The 10940-nt window shown below is 41.5% G+C and overlaps 1 protein-coding gene across 7 annotated transcripts; it reads right to left on the bottom strand.

Moving 5' to 3' along the window:
- On the bottom strand, positions 1 to 10879 carry ccdc78 (coiled-coil domain containing 78). 7 transcript variants are annotated; one of them, XM_030399478.1, is made up of 15 exons: positions 10705 to 10875; positions 10315 to 10446; positions 10141 to 10227; positions 9665 to 10021; positions 8389 to 8439; positions 8207 to 8295; positions 7847 to 7925; positions 7579 to 7704; positions 7288 to 7484; positions 6857 to 7061; positions 6151 to 6194; positions 5979 to 6060; positions 5780 to 5880; positions 5571 to 5698; positions 5235 to 5322 (listed from the first exon to the last, which is right to left on the bottom strand). In XM_030399478.1, the coding sequence occupies exons 1-14, from the start codon at positions 10774 to 10776 to the stop codon at positions 5611 to 5613; spliced, it is 1710 nt and encodes a 569-aa protein (XP_030255338.1). In that variant the 5' UTR covers positions 10777 to 10875; the 3' UTR covers positions 5235 to 5322; positions 5571 to 5610. The 7 variants fall into 7 exon arrangements, 6 of the variants coding, with proteins under 6 accessions (XP_030255340.1, XP_030255336.1, XP_030255335.1 ...); XM_030399480.1 differs by lacking the exons at positions 5235 to 5322; positions 5571 to 5698 and adding an exon at positions 1 to 2435 and having other exon boundaries at positions 5760 to 5880; positions 10705 to 10877; XM_030399476.1 differs by lacking the exon at positions 5571 to 5698 and having other exon boundaries at positions 2695 to 5322; positions 5760 to 5880; positions 10315 to 10440; positions 10705 to 10879.
- Positions 10880 to 10940: the final 61 nt, after the last annotated feature.

The following is a 10940-nucleotide window of genomic DNA, read 5'->3' as shown; positions in this document are numbered from 1 at the left end:
GAATGAAAATGTCTATAAACAACACGATCTTTGTTATATATTGTTTTGAGTTTTTATATTATCCCAAGAGTTTTTGTTCAAACATGGAGAAATCTGGATTTTTCTCAAGATAATTCCGCATTTCAATTGGTCGCCTGTCGCTATAACATCGAATTTATAACATTACCTCATCCTCATCGGCAATGATCGTTGTTTAACAATGAAGACAACAACTCCGATGATCCCCTATTGTTTTGCTGAGAGACTCAGAGTGTCAGATATTACATACTGCTTTTGAACATGCAATACAACACAACACTGACATTTGTTGGGTTGATATAACAAACAAATGAGCCATTTTACACATCCGGCAGGACATAAGCATAAGCATTTATTTTGGGTTGCATCTGAGTCCTTTTGATAAACAGAAGTCCAATGTTCTCTCACCTTTTAGCTCTGTTGGTCTCAACCGACTCCTGAAGGAACGTACCGGTTCTTCAGCTACTAAATGCTCCACTATGTTCACCAGGGAGTTGCTAACTTTCTCTATCTGTTGTTGTCCTGTCTTTCCTGTAGTCCCAATTAAAATATTTTAATAAATAATAAGTAAATAATAATGATAAATAATAAATCCACAAACCTAATGTAAATAAATATTATCTAAATGTCATCTTGTACAAAAGGAAAACTGTTCACTGATATCTGATTGAATATCATCAAAAATGATGCTAGAACTAGTGGTGAGGGAATAAACATGTCTTCTTGCAATTTGGGTGAACTGACCCTTTAAAAATGTGCTTGTGATTCAGTTTTTTTTTTCCTTTCTTGTAACATTAATGAAATGAAGCTTTAAAGTTACATACTTCTGACATGGTGCACTACAACTAAGCAATGTCAAGTAGCTGCTAAGAGCACCTTTCATGTTGGATCGAGTGAAGAGAAAAAAGAAACAGAAAAACTTGTGAAGCCATTTATGCGCCAGACGTGCTGACACTCGGGCGGCATGTTTATATTCCAACAAAGTGCACTCACACATTGTGCATCAGCCCAGCCGCTGTGGCCTGTCTGATGTGTCAGAAGCACCCGAGCCTTCCTCTCCCTGCGCTCTACGCTCATTCCAGGGGAACATGTGCGCTGGAATTCTCCCCCAATTAAGACAGGGATTAGCCAGGTCTGCTGTGGGAACCGGCGGAGTGTGGGAAAACAGAGGGTCTGTCCCTCTCTCCTTCCCTCACCGACACTCAGCCTCATTCTCACTCGCTCTTGTTCATGAAGCTGCCTCCCTCCCCTGTCCTTCTCACCCTTACTGTAATTCTTCCTCCTCCCTCTTCTCACCCTATATTCTGTCTTTCCTCGACATTTCTCATTGCAGACCTTTCAATTTGTCTCTTTGCAGCTCATTCTGTTTAAGCCTCACTTCCAAAAATCCATTTCTCATTGTTTCCCCTCTCATCTTTTGTAATTATGCACACTGACCCTCTTTACTTTTTTTCGTCTTTTCATTCTTTTTTCTTTTTTCTTACCCTCTTTCTTAGCCACCCAGAATCTCCATAGCTTTCAGTCCTAATTCTTCAAGGTTTTCTGAAGTGCACGGTTCTTCTGTGCTCCCCTCTCCTGCCCCTCCCTCCTCCCTCTTAATGCCTCTCCAGCCCTCATACTGAAAGCTTGTCTGGAGGGGAGCTGGGGACTCTCGCATGAATAGTCTGAGACTGTCAGACTGGAGGAGGGGGTCGAAAAGACAGCTCATCAGAAAAGAAAAGACAGGTGTCTAAGAAAATAGACAGAGTTACATAGTTTATGTTGGCGTTTTTGCATTAATTAATCAAAGTCGACCATAAAAATAGCATTCTGCTCATCGCGTCGTTGGTTTAATGCTCGTAAAATCTGTGGTTCAAAATGAACAATTTTTCATCTCAGTGTCATGGGAAAATTCAAGAAACAACCTATAAAACTTGAATAAGCATTATCTAAACATCCATGGGAACGTCCTGGCTGAACTTCGTGCTCACTTTTCTATTGTCACCACATCTCTTTCTCATGATCTTGCAATACTCTCACTATAGCACTGGATTCCTTTCCCTGCATTCCTCGTACTCATTGTCACCTTTTCTTCCTCGTTCCCACTCTCCCTCTCCTTTCCTTGCGTTCCCATAAATCCCTTCCCTGTGCACTCCTCCACACAAGGCTTGTCCGTTCCAATTATGGCAGGGCCGTCCAGCCCCCCGGCTCGCACACTCTGCACACACAGGCCGCTCTCATTAAGCCTGTATCAATTAGGCATTAACCTCCTAAAACAAAGGGCCTCTTGACGAGCGGCCCATCGCAGGCCATGTGAGGTACTTCCTCTGCATCGCTCCACCCTGCTTCCCATCCTCAGAACGACACATTCATCCAACCCCTTTCCCACTGTGTTGGCCACAAAACAAATCTGGGCCTGGCGCATCACCTAAACAGAACTGGTACAGAAGGTTAATAAGCATCACAGAGTTTACTTGTAGTTGTAAAGTTGATGAGGTCAGAGTTTTGCAGGACGATGACTGAACATATAGCAGAATGATAATGTCTTTAGAGCCCTTGTTAAACCTATTTTTTTAATGAGAACAAAGTATTATCATAACTTTTTTCTTTTACTGTGTTATCAGGCAAGCATAACACTATATGTTACTTGCTATTGTGTAGGTGACGGTTTTCAATTCCCAAATGATTCACACAAAATATTAGTTTGGATTTTTTTTTAAATGACATCCAGTTATTGTATCAGCTGACAAAACAGATCAGATATTGCGACACACCAAAAGGACAGAAAAAAAGGAAAATAAATCATTTTGCATACAGCTCACAATAAAATTCTAAGCCACTCTCTTTTTAAACATTTCAAATGCCTTCACTGTTGTGGCCCGTCATGTTAGACCTTAAAACAAACTCCAGCACGTTTCAACATCAAGCCTTTTTCAGGGAGTTTTATAACCTGAACACATCCTTCCATTGTTTAATAGATAACCTTTGCTGTGACGAAAGCCTGACAAGAATGCATAAATGGGAAGCTTTTTTAAAAATGACATGATGTATATATAACATGACATGAAACTGTTAAGAAACATTTTGATGGTTGAGGTGGAGATCTGTGCAATATTACAGAATATATTTCAATACAGCTGAAATTAAATTGATAGTTTGGGTCTTCTGATGTGGGGTTGTACAAGGTGCTTATGCCTGTCAGTGTATCGACTGCAGTGGATGACAGTCAGCTCTCCTTGAGTGTTGAGAAGCAGCGTGTAGCATCAACAGGGAAGCAGTGCATTGTGCTGACATACATTTTTAGGTGTGCCTTCTTTTAGGTGGCTAAAACACGCATTGCCGTGGTGCTGTTGAGGAGTAGAATGCTCCTCAAACAACCCCACATCAAAAGACACAAACTATCACTTTAATGCTAGTTAAGTTTAAAATGTGTAGACTGCATTATACTGAAGGTCAGGTTTTTTTTGTTGATATTAATACTGCATCCATTAAGATGTAACCGCAATATCAACGAAAGAGAGAAAATCCATATTGAGCCAAGCAGAAGAGAGAGCGAAGCAGCTACGCAGCATCAACATGCCCATTTGCTCATTGTGAATTCTCCAGACAACAACCTGCTCTATTCACACATCAACGCTCAATAGGACTTTTTATAAGGGAGCTGGCAGGGTAAAATCCTGGGCGAATAATTCGAACATTTACGTTTACACAGACAGCTCCTCCAGGCAATGGCAATTTCAGGTTAGCTAGCAAGGCATGTGTAAAGGGGACTGAAGTACAGAGTTTTTTATCTAAAACCCTGCAATGGAAGAATAAAAGCTTCCTCCGTGTTCTGTGAGATTGAATCTTTAAGGTCATTTCAGTAAAATATGATCATGTCATTTTTTACCACTCAACTAATCCTTCAAATTAACTGATTCATCGTACGTAGGTTTCAGGGATTGGGTGATAAATACCATTGATAAATGATACTGTTTACATTTTGTCTGAGGAAAGTGAATGGGGAAACTCACTGTCATTTTTATTCTTTTTTTCAATTCATTGGGTTTAAAATGCAATATCTTGTGGTTCTTTCATTGAATGAACCCTGAACAGATATTAGAACGACCACACGTGATATCATCAACCACTCCTTTGTGAGGGACTTAAAAAAACATATTTATTTCAACATTTCATTGGTCAGCATTGTAGCAAAATCCTGATTTAAAGCTTGTGTTGCCACATTTTTTTCAAGTCTTTTTGAATTCAATCAGATTATTAGATTAGATAAAAAATGGTCAGTATTTGCATTATAATAGTGACCACAGAGGCATTTAATAAAAAGTTGTTCACAGTCCAAGAATTGAACTTTTCCAAAAACTTGGCACTTGGCCTTGGGGACCAGCTGTGGTGCACCAGACCTCGACTCCACTCTTTGCATTTGTGATGTTTAAATTTCTCCAACTTTTCTTGGTTTTTGTTTAAAGTACACTTCATTTGTACACGTTTGCAAAGGTCTCTGCAGGCACATCATCCCTCTGTCTTTGTTGGCAGAGCAGCAAAGAACAACCTGGTTTTGATTTTCCCACAGATCTGCCGATGAGAGGAGTGGTCCCTGGCACCCAGCGCTTTGGCACAGTGACTATGTTGGCACGGGCCCAAGCTGAGCACCCCCCACCCCTTTTCCCAGGGCCCTGGGAGTGTAATACATTACTAACAAAATCCCACTTCCCATTCCTCTCAAACTTTCACACCCCTGCTCCCCTCCTCCCACGGCTGGCATGCCCCCCGAAAAGAGGATTGGGGTGACATGCGTATGACTCCTTTCCATCTCCTCTACTATTCCCATCATTCCCCAGAGTGTTTCAGCATCAACATTTTAACTTTTTTTTATATGAAACGTGCACTTTTATGCCTAAACCTTTTAAAACCAAACATGTGAGGTCCTTCTAAAAGGAATTTCTCATTTTGAACCTATGTCAGCTATGACACTAATGAAAACTATGAAACCCAGTTACCAAATCACGCTAGTAAAAAATGCAGACCCTTTCACTGTTAAAGGGATTTAAAGGGAATAGATGCCTATTCACACCGACACCAAGGTTATAAATATGAACCCTCATTCTGGAATAGGCCTGGCTTGTTTGCGCCGCAGTTCTCAGCACGGCATTGAGAGGCAAAGTATTCACGGGCGTGTACGTGTCTGGGTAACATGTAATGACATTATTCTCACCAGGGTGACCCCTCATTGTCACCGCGCTTTCTTCTCCCCAGCTCGTGAAATTGACATAAGCTTTACAAACATTCCAGGCATTTTTTTCTCAAGGCCGGGTTTTCTTTGGGGGCCTTTCATGGAGAAAAAAAGAGCAGTATGAGCAGCACCACCTAGTGATGGCGTGAAATGCACACCACACACACGCTCAAAACGACACAGATTTAAAATTTGTTTCCACCTTAAAAGTCTTAATTTTGAATAAAACCAGCTTACAAGCACATACTCATGCATGATTACACTGAAAGAAATATTTAGGACTATGTTTCCATTTTCAGATTTAGTATTAGGTTTGAACTTAAAAAATGTATTATGAAATTACATCGGAATATTTGACTGGGCTTCAGATTTCGTGGCTTATCTTAATGGAGTGATGAATGAGCACTTTGGGAGCGCCCAGCCTCCTTTGTCCCATGCAGTCTGCACAGATGTGAAATCTCCTCTTTATACCTGCAGGTAGTGGTAAAGCTCAATATGATGCTCTTCTGAAAGTGAATTTTATGTGACTTACACATGAAGTGACTTCCTGACCTGCCCAGGTGCTTGTCGATATAGTCCTGCAACTCTAACACCTGCGCCTCAGCAACTGTTGCTCTGGTGACGAGGAGGGCACGCTCCTTCTCAAAGCCCACCTGTGTGACGGAGAATAGGTCATTTCATTAAACAAAAGCTGAGGGTGTAATTTGACAATGTGAATGTTCAGAATGTTATGGGAGAGAGTTTTGTTTACCAGTGTAGCGCCTGTGCTCTCCCTCAGCTGTTTCCGTATGTCTGACCAGGATTCCTCGCATATCTGCTCCAGTTTTGCCGGCCTGATAAAGTTACATATTTCATAGTTTTTATGACAGAATCCACAGCTGACTTCATTTGTCATTTGGTAAAATACTAAAAATGACACTCACTGCTGATGGGTTACATTTTGAACAGGCATTTTGAGGACAGCCACCTGGAACAGAAAAGTCAGAGTGAAGCTCTTCAATATGACAAAACAGAATCTGAGGTGCAATATTTGTCTCCTAAGAAGTGAAAAACAGTTATTTATTTCATTATTTGAAGGTCAGGCTTTCCTTGAGATTTTTCTACCCATGGAGGAGGAGACACAAGATTTAGCTAGAAACACATCTGCACACAAAATCTATCTGCAAAAAAAGTTAAAGGAAGAGCTTGAAATGTTGAGAAATACATGTATTCACTTTCTTAACAAGAGTTAGATGAGAAGATGAATGTCTTAGCATTAGCTTAGCACAACTATATTTTGTTTGCTAAACACGTGTGCAGAGATGTAAAAACAATGGAGTTCCTGATCTACTATGCAAAGTATTTCCCAAAAAGTCGAACAATAGCTTTAAAAACCCATCTCAAACATGAACTGCGGACACTGCTGCACCAATCTCTTCCCCATCAGTGTTGCTACACGATCTTCAGTCCACCTCTGCAGCTGTAGAGTTTTCTGTTGCCTCAGGACACAAACTTTGAAGCCATTATTCCAGATCACTGCTCACAAAGCAAACACTGTTTGGCTTTAAAAGGGAAGTATGGACACAAAGAAGAATCTGAACAGACCTAACACAAACATGCACCAGACAAAACAATAGCAGATCAGTATACTTCAAAGCAGCCATCTTTCTTCGAAGCTACCTGCCCCCGGGCCGCCTCCAGCTGAGCTTCCAGCCTCGCCTTGTCCTGGCGAAGGTTCTGGAGCTCCTTTGCCGTTTCATCTCTGAGCTCAGTGTGCTCCAGGCTGAAATGGGCTTCTGGGGGTCCAGGATCAAGACCGATCTCTGGTTTTGCCAAGATCTGCTCCCTCTGAACCCTACAGATCACAATGTAATGGTGTGGCCAGTTAACCACGATGGCCTAACAGGAATTTTTTTGCTTGATGGCAGTGCTGGTGCCCTATCCCTAGTGTGTCGGTATGTCAGTCTGTCGTTCACTGTACAGATTGTAAAAGTGATTGTGTTTGGGCTAGATAAATAAAATTGATTTGATTTTGACATATAAAGACACAAACTCAAGTCTAAAGACACAGGAAGTTTCACCTATATGCAATAAGCAGAGCATGATGAGTCATGACTATCTTCTGGAGCCTCTTCTTATACGAACGAGCAGCAGAGGCGAGCTGTTCCTCCCTGAGCCTGTAGGAGGAGCGAACATCCCGGAGCATGCTGTCCACAAACACCCTCATCTTAGAAGTCTCTGAGGGGCATTTACCTTCTCCAAGTCCATCAATGTACTCCTGAATGAAGGACATGCAGACTGAGGTTACAGCAGGGGTGGATGTTCTGTTTGAGATACCTTACTGTTAGGCATGTGTGAGTGCTGCGACTCACAGCTATGTCCCGCAAATAACACACAAGCCTTGCGCGGTATTCCTCATTCAGCTCTTTGACTTGAAGCTGCAGCTTTGAGTTCTCTTGTTCTGCCTCCTTCACTTGGCTCTGAGAGCACATCAGGACCTTGGATAGATATGACACAAAATTTGAATTTGGACACATTTCCACACATTTCTACACTGCTACTTAAAATCATTTGTATGTTAATTCAGAGGTTGAAAAACAGTGATCGTTTGAGAGCTGTTCTGTAAATCAATATACTCACCGCGCTCTGCTCTGAGAGTTCCAGCTGGCTATTACGGATCGCCCTCTTGCTCTCCTGCTGCTCTTTACCCATTGCAACCCTGATGACCAAACACAGGCCCGACCACAAGACAAGCAGTGACCAAAATCCACAGACGGCCACATCACAAGGGCAAGCAAAGAGACCACATCACACACACAGCGAATGAAGCCACAGCACAGAACAAAAATCAAAGAGGGGACCACAGAGCAGATGCGTGTGGGACGAATATAGTGGGACATACATTCTGAGATGGCTCGGGCTGGAAATGAAAAGATAATCATGTTTCATCTTAATTAAGCCAGTGCACGAGTAAAGGACAAACAATCAGCGGGGCCTCACACTCTCTCCTCCAGTTTCTTCTGCTGCTCCTCGTAGCTGTTCCTCATTAACTCCAGCATCTCTCTGATCTCATCTTGGTTTTCAAGTAGCTATGTGAGAGCACAGTGAGGTACCACAACTGTATTTAGTTTACTGATGCCTCTAAAACATATGTATTACTTGCGTTGTACAAAAATACATACAGTTTTTTCCATGGTTTTCTGCTCCTTGTCCAACGTTGCCAGATCCTCAAGCTGTTGATACAGTGATGTTTTAAAAGTGTAACAAGCATTTAAAATAAATAATTGCAAGGATGATATTTCAAATTGGAGATTTATTTTAAACCAAATTAAAAGGCTTTATAAATATAACCTTTTATTTCCTCCAAAACATTTCTTGCGCACCCAGGACTTTGTCAGTGAATAAAACATAGAAAATAATGTGTGAAATGTTAGTCTTTGTACACCCAAAGGTCCAGTATATCATGTTGCATGCACTGTTTGGAGGAATACGGTCTTCATGAGACGTATTTAGTTTTTTCATTTTATACATGGACAAGGACATGTTTTACTTATGTTGGATCTACTATAACATTTTTCTTTTAGATATCTGCAATTCATTTATGTGTGTTTCTTTGCACAGCTTCTTAGCTGTAAGGTCATAACAAAGATAAATAAGAGTGTTGAGAGAGTGTCTGTTTGTAGAGAAAATTAACATTATAGTATAAAATCAATGTCTACAACAGCGAAATGAACAATCTTAACAACAAGGTTTCACAACATTAAAACACTACAACATAACAAGCAGATTTGAGTGGATAAAAGGCTAACTCCATCAAATGTACAAATTGAGTAAATTACTACTAGTACTACCTACTACTGCATATGTGAGAAAAGTAGTATAGAGCCTTTTGTGGCTCTGTTGGAAGCTGTATGGGATCTGATCAAATGCCTCCAGAGATGTCATCAAGTGACTAAGGTGCATTGTGGGTAATGTAGGATTTGAAGATTTCGAAAAGGAATAAGAATGCGTGGAACAAGAAGGGGATATCTCTGGTTCAGCTGTATTGATTTTGATCATTTGTTTTTAAACTGCAAAACCAGCGGAATCATTTTCAAAACCTGGTATCTATATTACCCACAATGCTACTGCCACTGAGTAGAACACACCAAGACCTGTTAACACACTTTAATATGTACAATTTGTGGAGAAACCCTTTGAGACTCATTAAGTGTTTGTTTTTATCCATGAGTGTGTTGGGATATTAGCCGAGGATCAAAATCAGTGAAGCTGCAACACTTTCTTACATGACTTAGGACTGAATTCCAAAAATGTGCTGCTCAAACAGCGTGGGCTGATTTGAAAAACTCAAAACATCTGTGCTGTATTACAGTGTTGGTCTTCCAAGCTGGGACTAACTTGATATAACTTTGATTTTCCAACACTGAACACTGAAGATTATTTAATACACCGTCTCACCTTGACTCTATCACATGACATGCAGCTGATCAGGGCCCGCACCCTGTCCAGCTCACCTTGCAGGCCCTGAGTGGTTGACCTCACACTCTGCTGCTGCTCCGCTAGCTGCCCACGGAGGGCATCCTGAGCCTGGGCCAGTGCCAGCAGCTCAGCACTCAGCTCTTCGCTCTGGGCCAGCTCTTTATCATGGGCCTTAGCCAGAGCCTGGTAGTTCTTCTTCAGCGTGGCATTCTCCTCTGTCAGGGCTCGGCCGCTCTTCTCTCCTGCTTTCAGAAGAGCCTCAGCCGACTGTAGTTCCCTTATTATCTTTCCTCGCTCCATCTCCAGCTCAGTTATTATACTGTCTTGATTCAATATCTAACAAGTGGAAAGAAAGTGTAGCACACACACCGTATACTCAAATAAAGGAAACCTTATATTGGTATTTTATTTACCATCACTACCATTTTTATATATATTTTCAAGCAAACCCTCACCTTATTTTTCAGCTCAAACATCTCTTCCTCAAACTGCTCTCTCATCTTATTTGTCTGAATTTTCTCTTCCACAAGTTCTTTAGAAATCTGAAAGGTAAGCCAAATCCCTCTGTTTCTATACCGGACAGATGCATAGACTTAAGGCTCATGTATGCTGTGTCTAATGAATTCTACCTTCAGCTTTTCCTCTTCACTCTGGACCAGCCTGCAGGACAGATCCGTGCTGGAGCTGGCCAACTGGCCCAATCTGCTCTCCAGGTAGCCCACTTTGGTGAAGAGGTGTTCAGTTTTGTCACGCAGCTGCAACTTCAGTATAAGAAATACTTTTTTAACAATGTGTAGATCACAATGATACATTATCCAATTGAATTATCTACCATATACTTTGCTTACCACCTCTGAGTTTGCATTTAGCTGAACTTATGTTAATTTCCCCTTTTCCTATGAGCTAGCTAGCTTACTTCATGGACCAACCAAAGACTAACTAGCCAAAACTGACCTTTTATCATGAGTGAATGGTGTGTACAACTCTTGCCAGTAATGACTGACTTGTTTTTCACTCACATTTTCTTCTGTCAGAGCTTGAAGTCGCTGCTGGGGTTCATTTGAAGTTGGCTGGTGTTTTCGTGCGTCCATCTTTATCCACACACAGCCAACGGCTAACGTCAACTAAATGAACGCTGACGTTACTGTATCCACCAACAGTTTGTTGCCATGGCTGAACAACACAGATACAAGTGCTGTAGGCTTCTTGCCCCCCCCCCCCCCCCCCCCTTTTTTTTTTTTACACCAAATACCAC

The sequence above is a fragment of the Sparus aurata genome, chromosome 20 (genome assembly GCF_900880675.1).
Source record: "Sparus aurata chromosome 20, fSpaAur1.1, whole genome shotgun sequence".
Lineage (NCBI taxonomy): Eukaryota > Metazoa > Chordata > Actinopteri > Spariformes > Sparidae > Sparus > Sparus aurata.
The sequence above is the reverse complement of the archived record's forward strand: the minus strand, read 5'-3'. Positions and strand labels throughout refer to the sequence as shown.